Here is a 22,861-nt window from a genome sequence, read left to right as displayed (position 1 = left end):
TAGTATGATTAAAGTAATGTAAAATTTTATTTTTCCCTCGGGGGCCCCCCTGAGCCAGGGGGCCCGGGGCAATTGCCCCTTTCGCCCCCCCCTTTAATCTGGCCTTGTTTAAATGCTTCATCGCTGGGATATGGAAGGAAATAAAATTCTATGTCACCACCGCGGTGCACCGTTGCAATAACGACAAACAAACGAACACTATATAAGTGTGCAACGAAAAGTAGGTAGCTAGCAAAATCAAAAACAAATTCGAGTTTGACAGATCGATTGCTGGTTTTTCAACAATGCAGATCATCAGCTAGACGAAGAATGTTTGCTGGATTCCAGCAACAGTTTGGATTGCTGGATGTATCCAGCAGGTTTATTGCTGGAAAACGAGGCAAAAATTTACTGTGTACCCATAACATACACAGTACATTTTTGCCTCGATTTCCAGCAAAAAAAATTGCTGGAAATGTTCAGCAATCCCATTTTTTGCTGGAAACCAGCAATCGGTTTTCTGATTGCTGGATTTTTCAGCATTCAGTTGTGTTCTTGTCATTTTTGCTGAAAATCCAGCAATCGGATTTCAAATTGCTGGACTTTCCAGCAACTGATCTAGTTTGCTGGAAAATCAGCAATCGAGTTGTCAAATTGGAGTCTGTTTGTTTTCGTACGCAGAAAAAGGTGAGAATTTATTTCACGAACTTTGAATAGATTAATCAACTATTCTTATTTTTCTCTATATTATAGCAACCATGGTCTGCAGACATCAAGTCAAGGGTGAGATTTCATTGGATAAGTAGATATTTCATGAAAGATACTAATCAAAACTTTATTTCAGGTGGTCAACACTTTGGCACAAAACTTCCACCCCAGAGCAGAGCCGGTGCTGGTATATTTAAAAAAAATGTATAGTTTTGGAAATAAATACCTACATGATTGAGAAAAAAAATGGAATAATTCTCGTTTATTGGTCATCATAGGCACAGCCAGTATTCAATACTTAATTTCGAATTGAAATATAAATTTGATACCAAATACAGCCGAATGTTTTAAAAGTAATAGCTGGTTTCCAGCAATCTGGATTGCTGATTTCCAGCAATTTTAATTGCTGGAATCCAGCACTAATGTTTGCTGATTTTTCCAGCAATTCAAATTGCTGGAAAAAAACAGCAAACGTTAATGCTGGTTTCTGGCAATTCAAATTGCTGGAAAATCAGCAATCCAGATTGCTGGAAACCAGCTATTTCTTTCAAAACAACCGGCTGTAATAAGTACCAAATTTATATTTCAATTCTAAATGAAATATTGAACACTGGCTGTGCATATAATGAGCAATGAAAAAGAATTAGTTTCTTCCATTTTTAAATTATGTTTTGTTTATTTTTTTTAAATAAATTTTCCAACACCGGCTCTGGAGTGGCAGCTTTGTGCCAGAGTGTTGATCATTCGCTACCTGAGAAAAGAGTTCTTATTAGTATCTTTCATGAAATCTGTCCAATAAAAACTCACCCTTGACTTGTGTCTGGTTGCTAGAATATAGAAGAAAATAAAAATAATTATATTAATCCAACAAAAATTCGTAAAATAAAGTCTCACCTTGCTTCAGCGTACGAAAACAAACAGACTCCAATGTGACAACTCGATTGCTGATTTTCCAGCAAACTAGATCAATTGATGGAAAGTCCAGCAATTTGAAAACCGATTACAACTGATTTTCCAGCAAAAATGACAAGAACACAACCGATTGCTGAAAAATCCAGCAATCAGAAAACCGATTGCTGGTTTCCAGCAAAAATTTGGATTGCTGAACGTTTCCAGCAATTTTTTTTCGCTGGAAATCGAGACAAAAATTTACAGTGTACATTTTGGAAAACTTCATATTAAAAAAAATGAGAGTGTGCTTTTGCTTTGAAAATATGCATATTTATTCCAATAGGTCAATCGTTAGAGAATAATATGAACTTCATAATGCCATGGTATTATGAAGTTTATATTATTCTCTAACGATTGACCTATTGGAATAAATATTTTTATTATAATTTTTTCATGTGAGAAACATTTTAAAGTGATAAAAAAGATCTTCAAATCACATTTGGTTTAATTTTTGAAATGAAGTTCAATAACTCGAAAAATAAAATTCTTCAGTAGCAAAACGCCCTTTAACATGACTGTATGTCGATTCCACTATCTTTAAATGTTTAACTGAATCATATTTAAAAAAGATGGAATCAATTGCAGCAAGTAATATTATCAGGGAAAGTGCACATGTTTTTATGATATAGTCAATAATGCACATTGACCATAAAACTTTACAAAAATCAAACGATTTTCGTTTGATTTCTGTGTTCATTTCTGCTTTAAGCGTGTTTCTTTCTATCCCGGCTCAAACTTTTTTTTGCGACCACCAGATGCCGCTTCCATAGCAATCCTGCTCAATGCATAAATTTTAATCGCAGAAATATTTCTCAGTGAGAAATATCCCAGTAATTACACCATGAAAAACATCCTTGTGCGTAAAGAGGGAGCAAAGTGAAAATACCATAAAAATAATTGATTGATATTTTATTTATTTCTGAGTGACATTAAGCGGGCCACAGACTACACAACATTGGTACAAATGCGATGAAATTCGATGATATTTTGTCGCTGTGAACACGATTTGCATCGTGTATGGCTTGTATGAGCGCCCAAACGGTTTGAGTAAAATCGGTCGGGATCGAAATATTTTGTACAAACCACCCTCTGCCGGGGTGGAAATGTTTTTTTTTTGTTGCTGTTGCTGTTTTTGCCAGCAATCGTTTGTGTTCGCGTGAAATATACCGTGAAAGCACCAATGGCCGCGCAGTACCAATGGCCGCGCATTTTCAACTTTAATCTTTATTTTCCCCGAAATTCAACAACGAAAATTTCTATGTTTCGCATTTTCGGATACCTCCGCTACGTATCTTTCACTTGCCATACTAGAAATAAATTTATTCTGCTTTTTGAGGTCAGGAAAAAATAAAAACAAACATCGTTTTTGTCGGATGCCATTTTTTCTGTTGTCCTTAGCAAGTAAGCTAAACGGGTCCCTTTTTGTAATTCAGTTTTTTGTGTTTAATTCGAGCACCTTGGCAAAAATTTTCGAACGTAAGTTATTTGTTGCTGTATAATGAATCAATTGTGAAAAAAAGTGAACAGTTTGAAGGTTCTGTTGCGGAAAAAATGACAATTTTGTTGTGCACGGCCATTGGTACACTTGATTTTCGAATGTTTCTATTGTCGCGCACGGATAGTATTCTAGTATTTATCAGCAGTTAAACTTAGAGAACTTCTTCGGAATTTCACAAAGGTTACATAAGATTCACAGGCAAGTATTCCAATCAATGTTTTCCTTCACATAACCGGCTGAAAAAGCACAATTTTATGAAACAGTGTCAGAAGAAACTATCATCTAATAAAAATCGCTACAAAGTGTTGGAAATTTCAGGTTAGATAGCAATCCGGATCTGTTTAGTTTTAGTTGGTCAGTTTCCTCGTGGATTTTCAGACAGCTCGCCGAATTTGTGATGATTTATCGAAATCGGGACCGAAAACATTGTTCCATCTTCCGACAAAATAATGCTTTGTAAAAATGGCGCCTCATACTAATTTTGCACTAGACTAGTTTCACAAAACAATGACGACAAATCGGTATTTGTTGAGTGAATCTTGAAAATCCTTACCTGAGAATAATCGCAATGAACCTGAGAGCTATGTAAACAGCATTTTAAACTGTTTGGATACCTTATTCACTGTTTAAACCATATTAAGAAGTGCGCGGCCATTGGTACACTTGTGAGCGGCGATTGGAACAAGCATCATAAGCGTGCGCGGTCATTGGTACACCAACACTTTTTACAAATTCGCGTTTTTTGTGACGTTAAGCCTAGTCCACACTAGGCAACATGAACTGCGATTTTTGTTGTGAGACAAACTTTGTTGTCTGTTGTTGTTGTTGGAAACATGAGACGGTCTCAGTGTCTCCCGAAGAAAATGGGAGACGCTGAGACCGTCTCGAGACGAATCGTCTCCTAGTGTGGACTAGGCTTTAGAATGAAAAATCTCTCACTTTTAAATTTTTCCCTTAAAGAACGTAAGTTTGACTACGTGTCAGTGCTTTTCTTTTCGGAATCGCACAAAAAACGATTTTTGTACGGCACAGAGAACATTCATCATAGCTTAAATGCGCGGCCATTGGGTCCTTCACGGTACTCTTACGGGCAAGAATGAGATACACAAACGATTCAAATGAATTTGTGGCAACGCTGATTTTATGTGAATTTGAAAACAGAAAATTTCTTGGCGCACGCCTCAATAAAACGACGCAATATGTTTTGGTCGGAAGTCAGCCATGATGTAAGTTCACCAACGACGTTTATAAAATTTTTATCTAAACGCACAATATTCCTGGTGTTGAAGAGTCAATTTTCATGAAATGTTCATTTTTATCAGCCTTTTTACACGACAATTATTGGCACAGAATTATTTATCAGGATCATTGATGTTGTTGAAAATAAACGAATACAGAAGACCTCAAATTGCCGCATATAAAAGCTCATTTTTTCGCATTCGGCATAAAATTTACAAAAAGTAGTTGCGTGCCAGCCAGCTGATTTTGATCAAAATGGTGGTGATATTCCACGTTATACACCGAAAAAATACATATTTTACTTACAACATGATACAATCATCGCTGTTTCAGTTCAGATATTGCGCCGAGATTTATTATAGGTCTCTTATTCCACTGAATGCGTACCCAGAAGTCCTTCTGGCTTTGTCGGTGTAGTAGCGACGTTATTGGATGCATCTACTAAACTAAAACGTCGATACCTGTTTAACTTTACAAAACAAACGTTGTTTCCTTATCTCAAGTGTTGTGACTTTTATAGTTGGCTAAACTAAATTCAAATCACAAAATAAACAACTTTCTAATATAAGTTTTTCAATAAAAACTTTGATTAGAAACTTCCAAATAGTTCATCTGTAATTGAAACAACAACAATTAAAGAATATATCATTCCATTAGGTTTAAAAATACAATCAAGCCAACTGCTGCCAAGATACCTTTATAAAGATATAGGAAAGTCATTTGAACGGCAGAGCATTGACCCACGGAAGGTTACCGGGCGGGACTTTCGAAATGCTTAGTCTAGACGTAGACGATTGGAATTGTGGCCTTCCGAATATGTTTACATTTGAATGTTCATTGATTGAAGTCTACAATTGGTTCTGAGGGAAGCTTTCGGAGGCGACCTCGCAGTTCACCTCAGCAGATTCGGGTGTGACTCCTCCCTCAAGCTTGCACCGGCCGGACTTCTACCTTTGCACAAAGATCCATTTTTCGAGGTACATTCATTCGGATGGCGATGACAAAAAATCGGGTCGATTTGCGAAATTCAATCATCATCAATTGGACTAATTGAGATCATTCGCTTCTCTCTACATTCGGCAATGACAGAAAGCATGTTCTGGGAAAAAAATCTGAAGTATATTTGGATTTTTTTGCACTTGCAAAATTGAATGAGAAAACCAACATCGACTTTCAAATTAAAGAAATCAGTAATAGAAATATATTTTTTTTTTCAGAGAATGCGATATCTGTTTTACTGAGTCTACGTACAATACAGACTATGTGATAAAAGTTGGTGGTCAATTAGTGGTCCACGTTTTCATTCGTTCAATCAATTCAATTCCAGATAGTATTTTTTTATATATAAGCAGAATGAAGTACAAATTGCCCTTGGCTACCAAATATCTGTATCTTTCCTAACAGCTGATAGATAGGTTCAATCAGTATAGAGAACAAAAACCAGCTTCTCTATTTAGAAAACGACGGCGGAGCCGGGGTGAACTCTGATAGCAAATCTATTAAATTTTGCTTCTCGCTGGCGGCAATAAAAAGCTGAATTCAATGAGTAGACCGTGAGTAACCAAGCGGCCTTTACCATTTCTGTTAGAGATTTTCTATGAATGAACTATTGGTAAAAAGCCCCCGCAAGTGTTTAGGTGCGTGCGGCGTGCGTTATCGTACCGATTTTATTGGCTTCGAACCATTTTACGGAAGATCACTTCACTCAAATCCAAACTTTCTGAGTGGAAAAAATGCATCGAAAACGCCCGTGAAAGGTCATCCGTAAAATTGATTGATGTCAATTTAGAAAGCTATTCTGAAATATGGACGCAATCCTACACTTTGATTCCATACATTTATTTTTTGTGCGTCAGCAGTTGTTTTCATTTTGGATTTTTTTTTGTCAAGTCGTTCCAAATGAACATATTTTATTTTATAAAAAATTTGATTGGGTTTTAACTTCTTTAAGTCATTCATCCGTTTTTTGTAAATAAACAAGCTCGCCGTGTTCTAAAACTTCTGTTGACAAAACCAATTGTCCTTGATAAACTTTTATGAAAAATAAGTAGCCTTTAGTTAGAGCACGCATGAAAGCTGTTTGGATGAACAACCTGATCTTTGAAGTGGAAGATACAGAACTAATGCTAATCTCAAGCGAAATTTACCCGCAAGTTGATGATTTGGCAAGCCAAGTTATATATTTGCCAATTGTAAATTTGGCTGTTGAAAAAAAATAACAGTTTTACACTGGAGCAACCATGTATTTTTTTTTAGTTGGTTATTACAGTTAGTAAATCCCGGCTTGCGGATTGTATTCCAAGGCACGGCGAGCTACCGCGTCCTGGGTACAATGGGTACTCGTGATATACTTCGTGTATACCTCCTACTCCCTAAACTCCAACTGGTGCCGCAGACCTAGTTCCAACCTTTTTTTTTCCTTTTTTATTGGAATTTAACCCATTTAGGTCATTCTTCCTCACCTAGTTCCCACCTCGAACTGTTTAACATACTATCCTCAGATAGTGGGAGGTATATGAGAGCTCCAAGGCAATACTAAAAATCGAGACGACTTTCAGCAAAACCTCTCATCATCACGACTCGAAGTCTGATCTCTACTCTAACGACTTGAGAACCGACATATGCTCGCAATGACTCGAGGTTCCCACATAAACCTCTCCTCTTCGCGACTCGAGGCCTGATCTTTCCTCTTACGACTCGAGATCAGATTCTTCCTCGCATAGACTAGAGGTTCACGTACACATTGATATACCTTTCCTCTGCACGACATAAGGCCCGATCTCTTCTATAGCGACTCGTGATCTGACCTCTCCTCGTAATGATTCGAGATAACCACTTATACCCCTCCTGTTGTTGATTAAAGTCCTGATCTCTCCTCTTGCGACTCGAGATCCGACCTCTTATCGTAAAAACTCGGGATTGACCACACAAACCTCTCTTCCTGAAGATTCGAGGTTTGACCTCTCCTCTAACGACTCGAAGCCTAACCTCTTATCTCCAGGATTCGAGGTTTGCCACCTTTATGCCCGTCGTGTGCCGATCGAGAGCAGCTTATCCTAGACACGCACCTGCCACAGCACACGCGCGGCACTTAACGCAACTACTCGGGTGATTCCCGACGAAGACGTCATCCTACTCCGACTCGAATGGCTCACCCGGCGTCGAGAGCCACTCTACCCGTAGTAACCCTTTTCCAACGATTTTCACTGCGAAGAAGGTAAAGTCTTCGCAGCTTCGATCCTTGGGAACCGCACTACTCAGATACTCCCCGAAGGTGTAGCATCCTACGCACGAACGCGGCATATCCACGGCATCCTTCACGCAGAAGATGTTGACTTACATATCTTCGTAGCTTCAAACCTTGGGTCAGACGCACTCTACTCGGCAGGCCCACGTCGATAGGGTCAGTCTACTCCGACCGTTGTCCGGTCCTCTAGTTAGTATCCCTTTGGCTGGCAACCTTAGGATTTTTGGCCTGCGGCTTTTTCTGTCCGTCGTGTGCTAGATCGAGAGCACACATTTCGACTCAAGTGGTTTGCACGGCATCGTGAACCTCTCTACCCGTGGGTATCCCCCGACAGTGGTTTACCCTCTCCTACAAGGGGGTTGGAGAGCCTTGGCGATTTTGCGAAGTTATTTCACAGTAATCGTTTCCTCTATGCTGGTGTTCCAGTCGTACGGGACTGTTGGCCAGCAGGTAACATCGTGCTGTAGGAACAGCGCTTTTCGTTTTGGACATGAATATCCGATAGGCATCGCCCCATGGACAGTGCGTGTAGGCCTCGCTTATCATCCAATCGCCCCATTTGTCTGCTGGACACCCTTGGTAAGCTACTGGAGAGGATAATATTCAACAGACTTATTATCAACACAGAAGGTGAAAGTGGACTGTCGGACAGACAGTTCGGTTTTTGAAAAGGGAGATCTACGATGGACGCCATCCGAATGGTGACAGAGTTCGCGAAGCGCGCTTATAAAAAGAAGCGGACAGGTGTTCATCACTGCGCCATTGTGACAATCGACGTTAAGAATGCCTTCAACAATGCCAGCTGGGAAGCGATTGCTAAAGCGCTTCACAGGAAGCGTGTTCCTAATACCCTCTGCAGGATAATAGGAAGCTTCTTCGAAAATCGAGTCCTGACGTACGAAACCGAAACTGGGTTACGATCTACTGCCCTAACAGCGGGTGTTTCACAGGATTCCATACTCGGATCTGTGCTTTGGAATGTCATGTATAATGAAGCGTTAACGCTGAAACTACCAGCAGGCGTGCAGATAGTCGGATTTGCTGACGATTTCGTGCTCATGATCACTTGAGGAGGTAGAAGACCTTGCAACGGTGTCCGTAGAAAGGGTTGGCATCTGGATGGAGGGAGTTAAGCTTCAGATAGCTCACCAAAAAACCGATGTTCTGCTCGTGACCAATAAAAGAGCTGTGCCGCACATGGAGATTACTGTTGGAGGGCACACGACATTTTCAAAACAGCAGCTGAAATACCTTGGAGTAATGGTCGACAATCGCTTAAGTTTTGGTGCGCATGTCAAATACTGTTGTGAAAGTGCGTCGAAAGTCATAGATTCATTGGCCTGGATTATGCCGAATTGCCATGGTCCAAAAAGTAGCAAGAGACGTCTCCTTGCGAGCGTAGCACTGTCGAAACTACGATATGGAGGAGTGGCCTGGAGCTCCGTTATTGAGGTAGAGCGCAACAGATCCAAATTACGGAGCACACATCGGCTGATAGCCATGCGAGTTTCCTGTGCATGCAGGACCATATCAGCAGATGCAGCTTCTGTCATCGCGGGCATGATTCCCATCGACATAACTCTGGCGGAGGATATGGTGTGTTACAAAGCAAGAGCTATTAGAGGAGTGCGTAAAATTCAACGAGCAGCGTCAATGCTCAAGTGGCAGGAGCAATGGGACGCATCGAACAACGCAAAATGGACGCATAGGCTAATCCCGCGACTTTCAGACTGGGTAAATCGGAAGTATGGAGAGGTCAACTTCTACCTTCATCGGTTTAAGCTTATCAGCTCGCCTTTTTGCCCGGAATGCGTAGATATGGAGGAATCGGCAGAACATGTTATCTTTGTCTGCCCTAGGTTCATTTCAAGGCATCAACAACTTCAGAATTTGAACGCAGAAAATATTGTGAGTGAAATGTGTCACGAACAGTCGTGGCGTGCTATAGTCGACGAAATCTCGCAAATCATGCGCGATCTGATAAGAATCAGGAAAGATGATGAATGGAGAGAGCGAGATAGTTAACCAAATTTGACAAGCTAATGGAAGGTCTTGGGCCTCGTAGGACACTACAATTCAAAAGCAACACGTCATTAGGGCGCGGTATAACCCTAATCTGGACTCATACGAGTGGTGGGACTTGAAAGGTCCTACGTACTCAGCTAGATCTTTCCTGCAGCAAAAGGAAGCGGAGATACCTTTCGGGGTGGCCATGACGAGATTCTAGCTTGGTAGTTTCTCAATCGGCCATACCTTGGTGGTTAGAAATCCTGCGGGGTGGATGTTGTGACGGGCGCGAGTTACTTTGAAAGCGTTACCTAACCGGCACACGTTTCGAGGTCCCCGGGGTAGTGGATGCTGTGACGGGCGCGAGTTATTATGGAAGCGTTACCTAACCGGCACACGTCTCGGGGTTTTCCGTACCAGTCTGAAGTTGGCGATAGAGAAAAGGAGAAAGACCAAAATTGAGAAAGTGGAAAAGGGTGAGATGTATAAGTGCATGAGCACAGCCTACCCCTTGATGTAGTATCATAGGCTGAAACCAAGAGGCACATCTGGCACACGAAGCCCAAGGTGGTTTTAGTGGGACGAACCCACTCACGGCAGCAAACACCCGGCTGTTATGGTTTGAATTCAAATTTCCATCTTGTAAAAAAAGGAAAAAAAAATCCAATCGCACCCCAATTACGGGCTACCGAAGGTGACATATATGGTTGATTCGCTCTGGTTCCTGTGGTGGGTCCTGGTGTTACCTACGTTCCCCAGGTCTACATTCAGCATTGCCAGGGCCTCTAGTAGGATTTGATCTCTGGGGTTTGTGAGACGGCTACCCCATTCCTCGGCCCACGCGTTAAAGTCACCAGCTATAACGATAAGGCTTCTCTCTGTAAGCACCTCTACGATCTTTGTTGGGAGCACTGGTGGATGTAACGCCTAGCAGAACTCTGGCGAGAATGACCAGCAACGATGAACTGTCAAACATCCATTATCATAAAAACCGAACGGAAGTGATAGGAAAAACGAAGAGAAAACTTAGTCGACTACCACGCAGTTAATTACGCCGATTTGGCCTCAAAATTTATATTAATATCTATCGAAAGTTAAAAGTTTAAATTTATTGCTAAAGTACACTGGTTTATCGTGAACGGAATCAATCTAACTTGATGTGAGTGAGATATAATAATCCTTTGAATATTGTACCAGTACAATCTTTCATTTATGTAATTCTCAGGTGTTAGGAGAAACCAGTGTTCAAATTAGTTTTCAGCAGATGTCAGATAGACAGAATTATAAATTCCTGATATCACGTAAGTTTCAACTAAATAATTAAAAATGTTCACCTCTTTGTAATTGGATAATGTTATTTAGCAGATATTAGCGTAAACTGTATACACATTACTCGCCAGTTGAGCAAAGCAAATACATTGAATCGTGGGAAGTAGACCAAATGTAAGCCTTACGTTTTCCCGTACCATTTATAAATAATGCTAAATAAAACTATATTTCTAGCTTTAAGCTGTTCAAAACAAAGACTGCTATAAGGATTTTATTTCCCCCAACAATCTTGTTAACCATAGTGCCAAACCTCTTCAAGGACCATCTTGGGGCAGCATAGCAGCTACAGAAGTAGATTCCGTTAACTTTGGCTATCACCATGCCTTCGTTTTCGGGCGCTACCACCTCTTGTATGGGGAAACTACCTGTTACCCAGATCACGGCCAGTTTGGCAGACTTGTGACCGGTTTCGCTGCAACGCTAGCACATGCCGCTCCTTTCTTGCCCAGTGTAGGCGAATGAGTTGTGGCCAATCTCCGTGCACTGTGGACATGTGCTTCAGTCCGTTTGCTAGGGGATGGATATCTGACAGATAGACCATCCCACTTTTAGGGGCGCGTACCTCAGCCTTATCCCTAAGGGCACGCCCCAGCATCATTTAGCCGGTGCGGATCCGGCAGATTCTTCGGAAGTTGTCGCCGAGATCGGCGAGGTTATCATCTGTACGCCTCTTTTTTTTTTTAGTTGGTAACCACAGGTGGTAAATCCCGGTTTACGGATTGTATTCCAAGGCACGGCGAGCCACCGCGTCCCCCCAGTTTGCTACTCTGGGTCCATGGGTACAATGGGCAGACTCATGATATACTCCGTGTATACCCCCTACTCCCTAAACTCCACCTGGGGCCGCAGACCTGGTTCCCACCTCGAACTGTTTAGTACACTATGCTTCAATAGTGGGAGGTCTATTCGCGCTAATGCGCTCAAAGGCAATACTCATTAACGAGACCACTTTCAGCAAAACCTCTCATCCTTACGACTCGACGCCTGAACTCTCCTCTAACGACTTGAGAACCGACATCTCCTCGCAATGACTCGAGATTCCCACACAAACCTCTCCTCTTCGCGACTTGAGGCCTGATCTCTCCTCTAACGACTTGAGATCCGACCCCTCCTCGCATCGACTCGAGGTTTACCTCTCCTCTGCACGATTCAAGGCCCGATCTCTCCTCTAACGACTTGAAATCTGACCTCTCCTCGTAATGACTCGAGGTGACCACTTGTACCCCTCCTCTTGTTGGTAAGGGGCCTGATCCCTCCTTTTACGACTCGGGACCCGACCTCTTATCATTATGACTCGGGGTTGACCACGCAAACCTCTCCGCCTGAAGGTTTGAGGCCTGACCTCTCCTCTAACGACTCGAAGCCCGGCCTCTTATCTTCAGGGTTCGAAGTTTGCCACCTTGCCCGTCGTGTGCCAGATCGAGAGCAGCTTATCCTGGACTCGCGCCTGTCACGGCACACGCGCGGGACTTAACGCAACGACTCGGATGATTCCCGACGAAGACGTCATCCTACACCGACTCGAATGGCTCGCCCGGCGTCGAGAGCCACTCTACCCGTGGGTATTCCCCGAACGTGGAATGACCCTTTCCCAACGATTTCCACTGCGAAGAAGGTCAAGTCTTATCCCCGCAGCTTCTGTCGTTGAGAACCGCTCTACTCGGATACTCCCCGAAGGTGGAGCATCCTACACACGAACGCGGCGCACCCACGGCATCCGCTACGCAGAAGGTATTGTCTTATCTTTGTAACTTCAAACCGTGGGGTCGGACGCACTCTACTCGACAGCCCCCCGTCGATGGGGTCAGTCTACTCCGACCGTTGTCCGGTCTTCTTTATCCCCCTTGGTTGGCAACCCTAGGATTTTTGGCCCGCGGATTTTCCTGCCCGTTGTGTGCCAAATCGAGAGCAGCTTATCCTAGACTCGCGCCTGTCACGGCACACATTCGGGACTTGGAACGCTACGACTCGGATGTTTCCCGACGGTGACGACATCCTACACCGACTCGAGAGGCTCGCCCGGCGTCGAGAGCCTCTCTACCCGTGGGTATTCCCCGACAGTGGTTAACCCTCTTCCCTCGAGATCCGCTACGAGGAAGGTAAAGTCTTATCCCCGCAGTTTCCCTCTTAGGAAGCGGAACTACTCGGATACCCCCCGACGTTGGGGTATCCTACACACGTTCGCGGCGCACCCCTGACCTCCGCTACGCAGAAGATGTTGCCTTATCTTTGTAGCTTCGATCAAGGGATCGGACGCACACTACTCAGATGCTCCCCGCCGATGGAGTCATCCTACGCCGTTCGCGGACTGCCATTGGTTCCAGCTCCTCTGCAGGGCAGTCATGATCCGGGTGAACCCATCGCTGACCGCATGCCAAGTGTTGGAATCCGCACACATCCTCTGTACAACGTTATCTGCTGTCGTGTCAGGCCCACAGGCGACAAATATGGAAGTACGTACCGCCGCAAACCTCGGACAGACAAACACCACCTCTTCGTCACCACAATCTGGGCAATATGGCGAAGCCACATGTCCAAACCGGTAGTGGTGCTTCATGAAGCATCCATGACCAGTCAGGAATTGCGTCATATAGAAGTCCACTTCACCGTGCCTTCTTCCGATCCAGCTCCCGATGTGCGGGATCAGACGATGGGTCCACCTTCCTCTCGTTGAGCTGTCCCACAGCTGCTGCCAGTTGGACATCGAGTCCTCATTGGCGAGATCTCGAACGTTGGGCGTGTCTCTGTTGTCGTAGCAATAGACATCCTCCTCTAGCAAAACCGAGATGGGCATAACACCCGCTACTACACAGGCGGCTTCGGACGACATGGTCCGGTATCCACTGATAACCCGCAGGTTCATCAGCCGCTGAACGCTGCTAAGTCGCTGCAGGTTACAGCTTCCTCCCAAGGCCTGCCTCCAGGCCGCTGCTCCGTACCGCAAGATCGAAGTGGTCACACTTGCAAGGATCCGCCTTTTGCTGCTTTGGATAGCCGAGGAGTTCGGCATCATTCGTGTGAGTGCGGCCGTGGCCATTGCCGCTCTCTTGCACACGTGTTCGACATGGCTCGTGAAGCTGAGCCTGTCGTCAATCATCACCCCTAGGTACTTGATTGCGCGTTTGGACACGATGTTGCACGGTCCAACGGCAATGGTACCTGTTTGGGGTGATTTCAGGTTGGTGATAAGCACCATCTCGGTTTTGTGGTGGGCTAGACGCAGGCACTTGGAGTGCATCCAGCGTTCCACTTCCTGGATAGCTACCGTGGCCAGTAGCTCAACCTCCGCTGTTGAGGAGCCCCTCGCCAAGAGGACTACATCATCTGCAAATCCTACGAGTTCGGCTCCCGATGGGAGGCTCGTTCGTAGGAGTTCGTCGTAAGTGATGTTCCACAGAACCGGGCCGAGTATTGACCCCTGTGGAACACCCGCCGAAACCTCTTGTGTTCGCAAACCCTCGCCGGTCATATACTGCAGTTGGCGATTGTGGAAGTAACTTTCCACAAGCCTATACAGATATGCCGGGATCCTCATTTGGATGAGCGACGACGCAATCGCTGTCCTACTGACACTGTTGAAGGCGTTCTTCACATCCAGAGTGACAACCTCTGTCTTAAGACATCTGCGTACTGGCCCTCGGGTGCCTTGTCGACAATCGCCTCTCCCCTCACCCTGACGTTTGCGTCGTTGAGGTCTGGGTTTATATGGGCTCGCCTGCATTTCCTGCAGAGCCTTCTTCCCCTTCTTTTGTGCTGGCTGCTGGCTGCTGCCGGACAGACGAATCCTGGGTTCTTTTCTTTGTGTCCCCTAGTTTTAAGTTCACCGGTCACCTGGGGACCCTTACAGGCAAACACAAGTCCGCCCTCAGCTTGGGCGAAGGCACCTTCTATGGGCGGATGCTATCTTCAGAGGGGTCTTCGCCGGCCCGCGCTCTTTAGTTTTGACAAGCTGCATCACCCTGGCTAGCTTTTCACGTATTTCCTTGTGGATGTTGGACTTCCCCTTCAAACATTCCACAAGGTCAGCGCACATTCCTCCAGTGATTTCTGTACGGCTTCGTACGGGTCCGCGCGCATCTCGATCGGCTCCATCCCACTGACTTCACCGTCAGGTCCACTGGGTTAGCAGGTTGCCTTACCGGTGAGCGCCTGAGGCCACTCCCTCCAAACGGATTGGGGCTCTCGACCTTCTCCGTTCCATCATCTTTCCCTTTTTCGATAATTTGCTCATTTTTGAATCTCATGAGCAACGAGGTAAAAAAATAAGATCCACTGCGCCAGTGACCGCCTGTTCAGCGCAGTATAGACTGGGACACTGTGAAGTGTGTCCTGGTGCCCCACAGGCTATCGTTTGAGACTGACGTGAGATTCCCACATAAATCTCTCCGCTTCGCGATTCAAGGCCCGATCTCTCCTCGTAATGACTCGAGGTGATCACTTTTACCCCTCCTCTTGTTGATTAAAGACCCGATCTCTCCTTTTGCGGCTCAAGACCCGACCTCTTATCGTAAAAACTCGGGATTAGCCACACAAACCATCTTCTCCTGAAGATTCGAGGCATGACCTCTCTTCTAACGACTCGAAGCCTGACCTATTATCTCCAAGATTCGAGGTTTGCCACCTTTATGCCCGTCGTGTGCCGATCGAGAGCAGCTTATCCTAAACTCGCGGCTGTCACAGCACACGCGCGAGACTTAATGCGACTACTTGGATGATTCCCAACGAAGACGTCCTCCTACACCGACTCGAATGACTCGCCCAGCGTCGAGAGCCACTCTAGTTACCCGTGGGTATTTCCCGATCGTGGAATAACCCTTCCCCATCGATTTCCACTGCAAGGAAGGTCAAATTTTAACCCCGCAGCTTCGATCGCTGGGAAGGTGGAAGCATCCTACGCAGGAACGCGGCGCACCCACGGCATCTGCCATGCAGAAGATTATCTGTGAGCCTTATCTGTGTCTGCTTCACGTGTTTTCGTATTCTGATAGGCAATTTTATGTTTCCAGAATTTTCCCGGGTTATCGAAAATTTGACCTTAACTATTTAAGGAAGCCGTTCTTTTCAAGTCGCAGGTGATTTAAACTATCACATGTACCATCCATGAACTGAAACCTTTCCCCCTCCAACATCAGTTTTCTCGCCAATCCGTTCAATAATTTCTAAATCTGTAAGGAACAAACAATTAGACATTTTTTTTTACAGTTTTCCCACAATTGATAGTCATTCACTGATCTAGAAAATCCTTCGGAAGAGATATATTTAAAGGTTAACTCTTTCTTGACGCGAGATTCGATGGAAATGTTCATTCCTGCGGTGTTGTCGTGTGACGTTATTCTAAGTACGTCAATCGCAATTACTATACACATTTTAGGTTCTCAACCATGAGTTGCAAAGGATACCTATCCTAAGTCGTATCCGTTCATTTTTTATGTCTTTTATGGCACGTTTCCAAGAAATTAACGTTATCAATGTCGTTTCGAAATTTCTTCAATTGAAAAAAGCGCACATGTGGTGTCACCTCTCTCCCTCGTGAGATTGGATGGATGCGCTGCTCTTCCGTTGTTGGTGTCGTCAATCGAGCGAGGCCATGGGGGACCGCGCACTTGTTAGGAGCAGTCGAGATCAATTGAGATGACCACGGCCGACCGGGCATCACATCAAACGGCTGCATCAGTGCATTAGTTGCAGTTGTTGATCTTCCATCGCGTATAGATACTGGATGTGCGGTGCGAAATTTGCATTCCTGAAACTGGACGCAAATACGCTTCGTCTCGGCGTTCTCGATATGTCGATTGTCGGGGGTCATAGCTGACTTTTATTTTTTTTTCTCGCTTTCCTATGTGAAGATCGCTCGTCCCAATTGGGTCGATCACTTTCATTGAATTTTATTGGTCTGATTTAGTGTGAGTTGAACGCCGGTTGAAATTGGGTGGTTTTCCTGATTCGGAGGGGTTTGACGAATTTTTTCGGCTCGGCGATTTCAGTCGAGTTTTTGTTCAACTTCGTTGGTGCATCATTTTGAACTGGGTGGATTTAGTGAATTAACCGGCAGAAAATTCAGATTATTTGTTGAAATATCCTGTTGTGTGTTTTTTTCAATTTGTTTTTGAATAATAAGTCGTAATATATTCCTTTTCTAACGGCCTGTTCGTGTGATCTGTTCGTTCTAGGCACGATAAGCGGATGGAGTGCAAATACCTCGCGTCAAACCGTGAATTACGTGCTGCCGGGTGAAAACACAACGGTCATTGATCCGTTCAACGTTTGCAGTCACGAGGAACGCACCGGCGATGGTAGTGAGCGTGAAAAAGTGTTCCTGCTGATCGTGGTTTGCTCCTCGGCGGGCAACTTCGAGGCGCGTCAAACCATTCGAGAAACGTGGGGCAACGTGAGTGAGTTCAACTATTCTTATTTTGCGCGCATCCACGAGCACATGAAGGATGAGTACCTGCAGCCGAGACCGGTGCATCGGTTCCGGGAGTACTTCCGGCGAACGGGCGCCGATGATGACGGAGGTGTGCCTTTGAAACCTTGGAAAGGGGACAGTGTAAGTGTTACTAGTTATCTTTTTGTTGAGCCCGTAGAGTTCAATCGATAAACATGACTGTTTGTTGATTGTATAAAACATTGAAACGTAAAAGGATATCTTCAAACATATCTGTATGTAGGTATGTACGTAAAGGCTGTGATATGGTTATCTGAGAATTCAAGAGAATAACGATGAGGTAATGTTATTCTAATTCTGTCGAAGCTCTCGTTTAACTGCCTGTTCTAGCTTCTTATATCGTAATCGGGTGGCTGCTTTGGCTGACTAAGTACATGCCTGCTTAATTCCGATTTTTGTCTTTTTCCAATCATCGACCATCCTCCAGGTTGATGAGGTTTGACTTCTGAAATCTGAATATGAAATGAAAAAAATTGAATTTTTTAAATCTTGATCTGAATTTTAAATCTTCATCTAAAGTCTCTATCACAGGACCCAAAATTTGAATATTGAATCTATAAACTGTATCTGAGTCCTGAGTTTAAAGTATTCTAAGTACAGTAAAGTTTTATTTCCACTTATTATTCCTGTTTCAGATCCCCACGGCCAATGCTCGGAATGTTTCCAGCAGCAACAAATCTAGTCAGTCCAATGTAACGGAGACCGTCTCCGCGCTCCTAGGTGACCTGCACGAAGGTCAGCTTTTAAACGTTAAAGTGGTATTCCTGTTAGGTCAATCGGAGACCGATTACCTGCACCAACGGCGCAGGACCCTTAATACCGAACAAACGACGGATTCTCAGCGACAGCCGATGCCTCCAGAAATGCAAACCGTATCCACCCGACCTGAATCCAACAACCGAGCTCCAAGTGTAAGTTTATTTCCGGCCGGAGACGACGTGGATCCGGCTTTCAACGTACGCGAAGAGGAGCTAGACGAAATGCAGATGAAGATCTTGAACGAAAGCGAAGTCTATGGAGATATCATACAAGAGAGCTTTATCGATAGTTATAACAATTTGACCCTTAAGACGATCATGATGCTTAAATGGGCCATCAACAACTGCAACGGACGAGGTAGGTTAAAGCATGCTCGCTGAAGCGAGTGGTTTTGCTAATTTTCTGGGGCATACTGAATGTTTGAGAGATCGATTGGAAGAAGTTCGATACAGGTGAAGAAATGGGCGGCCGGATATTGTATCTCGTCTAAATTTCACTCTGTTTTCGAAACGGTCATCCTCCAGAGTCACTCCCACGACGATCGCACAACAAGAAGGAATATCTGCAGTTTCGTTTGGATGAACGAGATTACTCGAACGACTTTGTCGCGACCATGCATATATACGTGCACGGAGAGGATTGGTTACGTGCGAATCAACCCTATGTAGGTCCCGGAAATGTGGTCAACTTCACCGTTAGCAAGGCGGTCAAACCAAGCATTACTCCTGTGGTTGGGCGCTATGTGGGTTCTATCCCGCGTGGGGAAGGGCGCTTTATGAAGTTCAATGTTACCGAAATGCTGACGGAATGGTTTGAAGAACCCCGCGGAAACAAATACGTGTTGGTGGAAATGTTCAACACTTTCTCTGAAATTGTTGTTGCCGATGATCCTAATGGAGGCAAATTTGTGAGAATTTTTATTTCCTTCTATTTGCAGTGTTCGGGAAGATTGTGCGTGCATATTGTATTATTTTTTGTTCTTTCAGCAAATAAGCAAAACATATTGAGTTTAACCATGTCATGAATGATGCTCTTATCCATTTCCCAATGAATTTCTTTTCCAGTGAAATTTATAATGAAATGTGACGACGATACGTTCGTGAACGTACCGAATCTATTGCAAGTTCTACTCGGTGGAACGGTTCCGCTGTACAACGCCTCATTGGCGTTCTACGACAGCCTTACTGTTGCCGTAAAATCGAACAAGAATCGTCTTCCGGAAACCAAGCGGCTGTTGACGGGATTCCTGTTCTGTGGAGTGAAACCAATAGCTGACACCAGCAGCAAATGGTAAGTTGATTTATTGGAAAAAAACATAAACCAAACTAGAGTGGTTTGGACTAAAAATCTGTTTCAATGCGTTTGCACGGATAAATTTTCACACATTTTTTTTTGTTTTTATTTCTCTATATTCACTCCTCTCATAGGAATGAAACCAATATAATTACATATGAAACTCTTGAATAACAATATTTCGTTTTAAGGTCATAAAGGGTGTCCACTATGAAATTGCTCTTACTTTTAAACCGTTGGGTAGAATTTAATGAAAATTTGGGTGGATTTAGTTCATAGTGCATTGTTTACATCCTGCAAGTTTTGAAGTCCTATGATCAAAACTCGCGGAAATGGAGTCGAAAGAACAGCTCGTGCGTGATAAAATCTTGCGCATTCATCATGAGAACAAGGATCTCCCACATCGTTCCATCGCTAAAACATTGGAATCGCAAATTCTACGGTGTCGCGCGTGATTAAGCGGTTCGAGGAACGATTGGCCAACGATTGGAAGCCCAGAAATGAAGGAGAAAGTATTCCGTGCAACACCAAAAATCACAACCGCGTAGTTGGGGCCTTCAACCGAAACCCATACGCCTCCGTTCGGGATGTGGCTAAAAAGCTGCACCTTTTAAGCCGAAGTTTTGTCCATAATGCGAAAACTAAGGCTGGGCTTCGAACGTTCAAGGTACAAAAGGCCCCTAAGCGCGACGAGAAGCAGAACAAGTCCGCCAAAACCCGTGCCAGGAAGTTGTACCTCAACATGCTGACGAAAGTTGAATGCATGAAGTTATGAAGGTCGACTTCAAACAGATCTCCGGCAACCTGTTTTTCACAGCCAAGGATAAGTTGAGCGTTCCGGAGCATGTCCTCACTCCAAGGCCGGATTAAAGGGGGGGGCAAAAGGGGCAATTGCCCCGGGCCCCCCGGCTTAGGGGGGCCCCCCGAGAGAAAAAAAAATTAACATTACTTTAATCATCCTACAATCATACTAGAAATCCATGAAAAGAAATCAAAACTAAAAAGCTCGGATGAAAACTTGAAATGTAAAAACTGAAGGGCCCCGTGAAACAATATCTAGATTAGTTTTTGTCTTAAAAAGTTAAGTGGGCCACCTAGAGTAAGCAGTGAAGGAGCTCTCCCACATTTTGCGAGCTGAGAATATCAAAATCTTCAGGAAAAAATAAGAAGAATATGAGGCAAAACGTCTCGAATTTTCATTTTTCATCGAAATATATCAGTTACGATATTCTGTATAGAACAGGTAAAATAAAGAAAAAACATCTCCTCATTTTCATTACATTCAAACGTCTTGCACAACAATAATGTTTGTTGTTACGTTAAGTTTCCAAGTTATGGTTTAGTGCACTTAAATAGCAGCTAATTTCGCTTTATGATAAACATTTCAGAATTTTACTCGGGCAGTATTTGGGTTAATACCGCGTATTATAATAACTTTTCACATTTCAATCATTATTATTGAAATTGTCATTGGTTTATAAATTCTAAACCCTTTTCCCTCCCTAGTTTTGAAAGTAAAATCTTTAAAAAAGACTGTAGTTGCTTAAATTGGACCAATCGACAGTACAGGGTTTCTTTATTGAATTTTCATCCCAATGGCTGTCTTAGACGTGAAATTTGTATTGAAAAATTTCAACTGATTAAACGAAATTTTTATCATCTACTGAAGTAAGTATCCTGAATTCAGCATATCATTTTCCAAATGATCATTCTCAAATTATCACAGAAACGATATGAATATTTCTATGATCTTAATTTATCTTTTTCCAGATTCAATTCATTAGGATTTTCAAGTCTTGTGTTGTTTTTTCAGTTACTGAAATTCAGTTTCATAATGTTTCTGAATTTTGAAAATTCAGGATCTTTGTTTAAGATACTAAACTCATTTGGATTCCTTATTAGATTTTTTTCAATGAAAACTGATTCTGTGTTTTAAACATTTAATGTTAATACCCCTTTGGTTTTGAGGGTTCGATACATTTAGAATAACAGTTTGTTAAAAACAAATTTTTATCTTCTGAGAATTATATTCAGAAAAATCTCATGAAAGATTTTTTTTTGTGTTTCAAAGACATAGAATTGAAATTGACATTTGGTGCAATTTCTGCTTTTGCTCTGATAGTAAGTTTGTATCTCTTTTTTTTATTTTATTCATATTTTGTTTCTTAAAACTTGATTTGGAATTATGATTTAGATTTGAGACACTGAGTTTTGGTTCTGAATAAAACGTGATTTTAAGTTTTGAATTCTTAAACTCTTATATCTGTATCTTTAAGGAATGTGGATTTAATTTTTTTTTATTTGTTTTCAACGTTCAAATCTTCATGGTACTTCCTAATTGTTACTTAAAATTTCTCGAATAAGCACAAACCAAACGATCGACGATGATATGAAAATCATTTAAGATATATATCCGGTCATTTTTTTAAATAAGAGAATTTTAGTTGGTGATAAGGGTTCCAAAAAAGAGAATTTAATTTTGCATTTTCCAGCTTAAATCAGAGGTTTCATTTCTTAGAAATTTCTAAACTCCTCCGCAATGTTTGCACGTGATTGATTAACAATTTTTTTTGAAGATACCAGAAACTTTTTTCTACGCAGACAATTTGAAGCTAGTATACTGAACTCATTTCTAGCTTTTTTACACGTTCGAAAGGTTTTGTATTTTCTGGGATAGCATTTGAAAAAAAAAATCGAATTATAGGGGCCCCCCGAGAAAAATTGCCCCGGGCCCCCCGATGGCTTAATCCGGCCCTGCCTCACTCAGAAGACCTCCAAATTTGCGAATAAATTCCTGGTTTGGCAAGCCATCTGCACGTGCGGGAAGCGGAGTGCACCTTTCGTGCCCCAGTACACAATGAACGGACAGGTGTACATGAAAGAGTGCCTCCAGAAGTGGCTGCTTCCTCTCCTGAAGGCCCACGACGTCCCAACAATCTTCGGATTTGGCCTCATGCCACTACTCCAAGGACGTCCTTAAGTGGTATGCGGACAATAAGGTCAATTTCGTGCAGAAAATGTTCAATCCTTCCAACACTCCGGAGCTCCGCCCCATCGAGAAGTACTGGACGATTATTAAGCAGCACCTTCTTAAATGACCTAAGGCAGTGAAGACAATCGAAGAACTGAAGAAAGTATGGATTTACATGCAAATGGTTGATTCACAGGTTGTGCAGAATCTTATGGCCAGGGTAAGGCCAAGGTGCGGGCATTTGCGTATGGACTGTAAATAAAATACGAATAAAATAGTAAAATGAAGTTTAATAGCTATTTTTCAATCCCTGAAAATTTGATGGCAATCGGATGAAAACTCGAATTTTGCGAATCAATTTTGTGTGTAGCAATTTCATCGTGGACAACTTTTATCATAAGCTCAGTACCGTATCCAAGTAAAAATTTTAATAAT

General features: G+C 43.1%; 1 protein-coding gene across 2 annotated transcripts in view; it reads left to right on the top strand.

The window, feature by feature from the left end:
- LOC129739590 (uncharacterized) overlaps positions 1-22,861 on the top strand; it is a 48,530-nt gene that overhangs the window by 13,469 nt on the left and 12,200 nt on the right. For both annotated transcript variants that reach the window (XM_055731167.1, XM_055731100.1), the window contains 3 exons: positions 17,129-17,505; positions 18,039-18,519; positions 19,227-19,452. In XM_055731167.1, the coding sequence (XP_055587142.1) occupies positions 17,129-17,505; positions 18,039-18,519; positions 19,227-19,452 (1,084 nt within the window). The remainder of the gene's footprint in view (positions 1-17,128; positions 17,506-18,038; positions 18,520-19,226; positions 19,453-22,861) is intronic.

This window comes from Uranotaenia lowii, chromosome 1, assembly GCF_029784155.1.
Source record: "Uranotaenia lowii strain MFRU-FL chromosome 1, ASM2978415v1, whole genome shotgun sequence".
Taxonomy (NCBI): domain Eukaryota; kingdom Metazoa; phylum Arthropoda; class Insecta; order Diptera; family Culicidae; genus Uranotaenia; species Uranotaenia lowii.
Note: the sequence above shows the minus strand (reverse complement) of the source record. Positions and strands in the feature narration are given on the sequence as shown.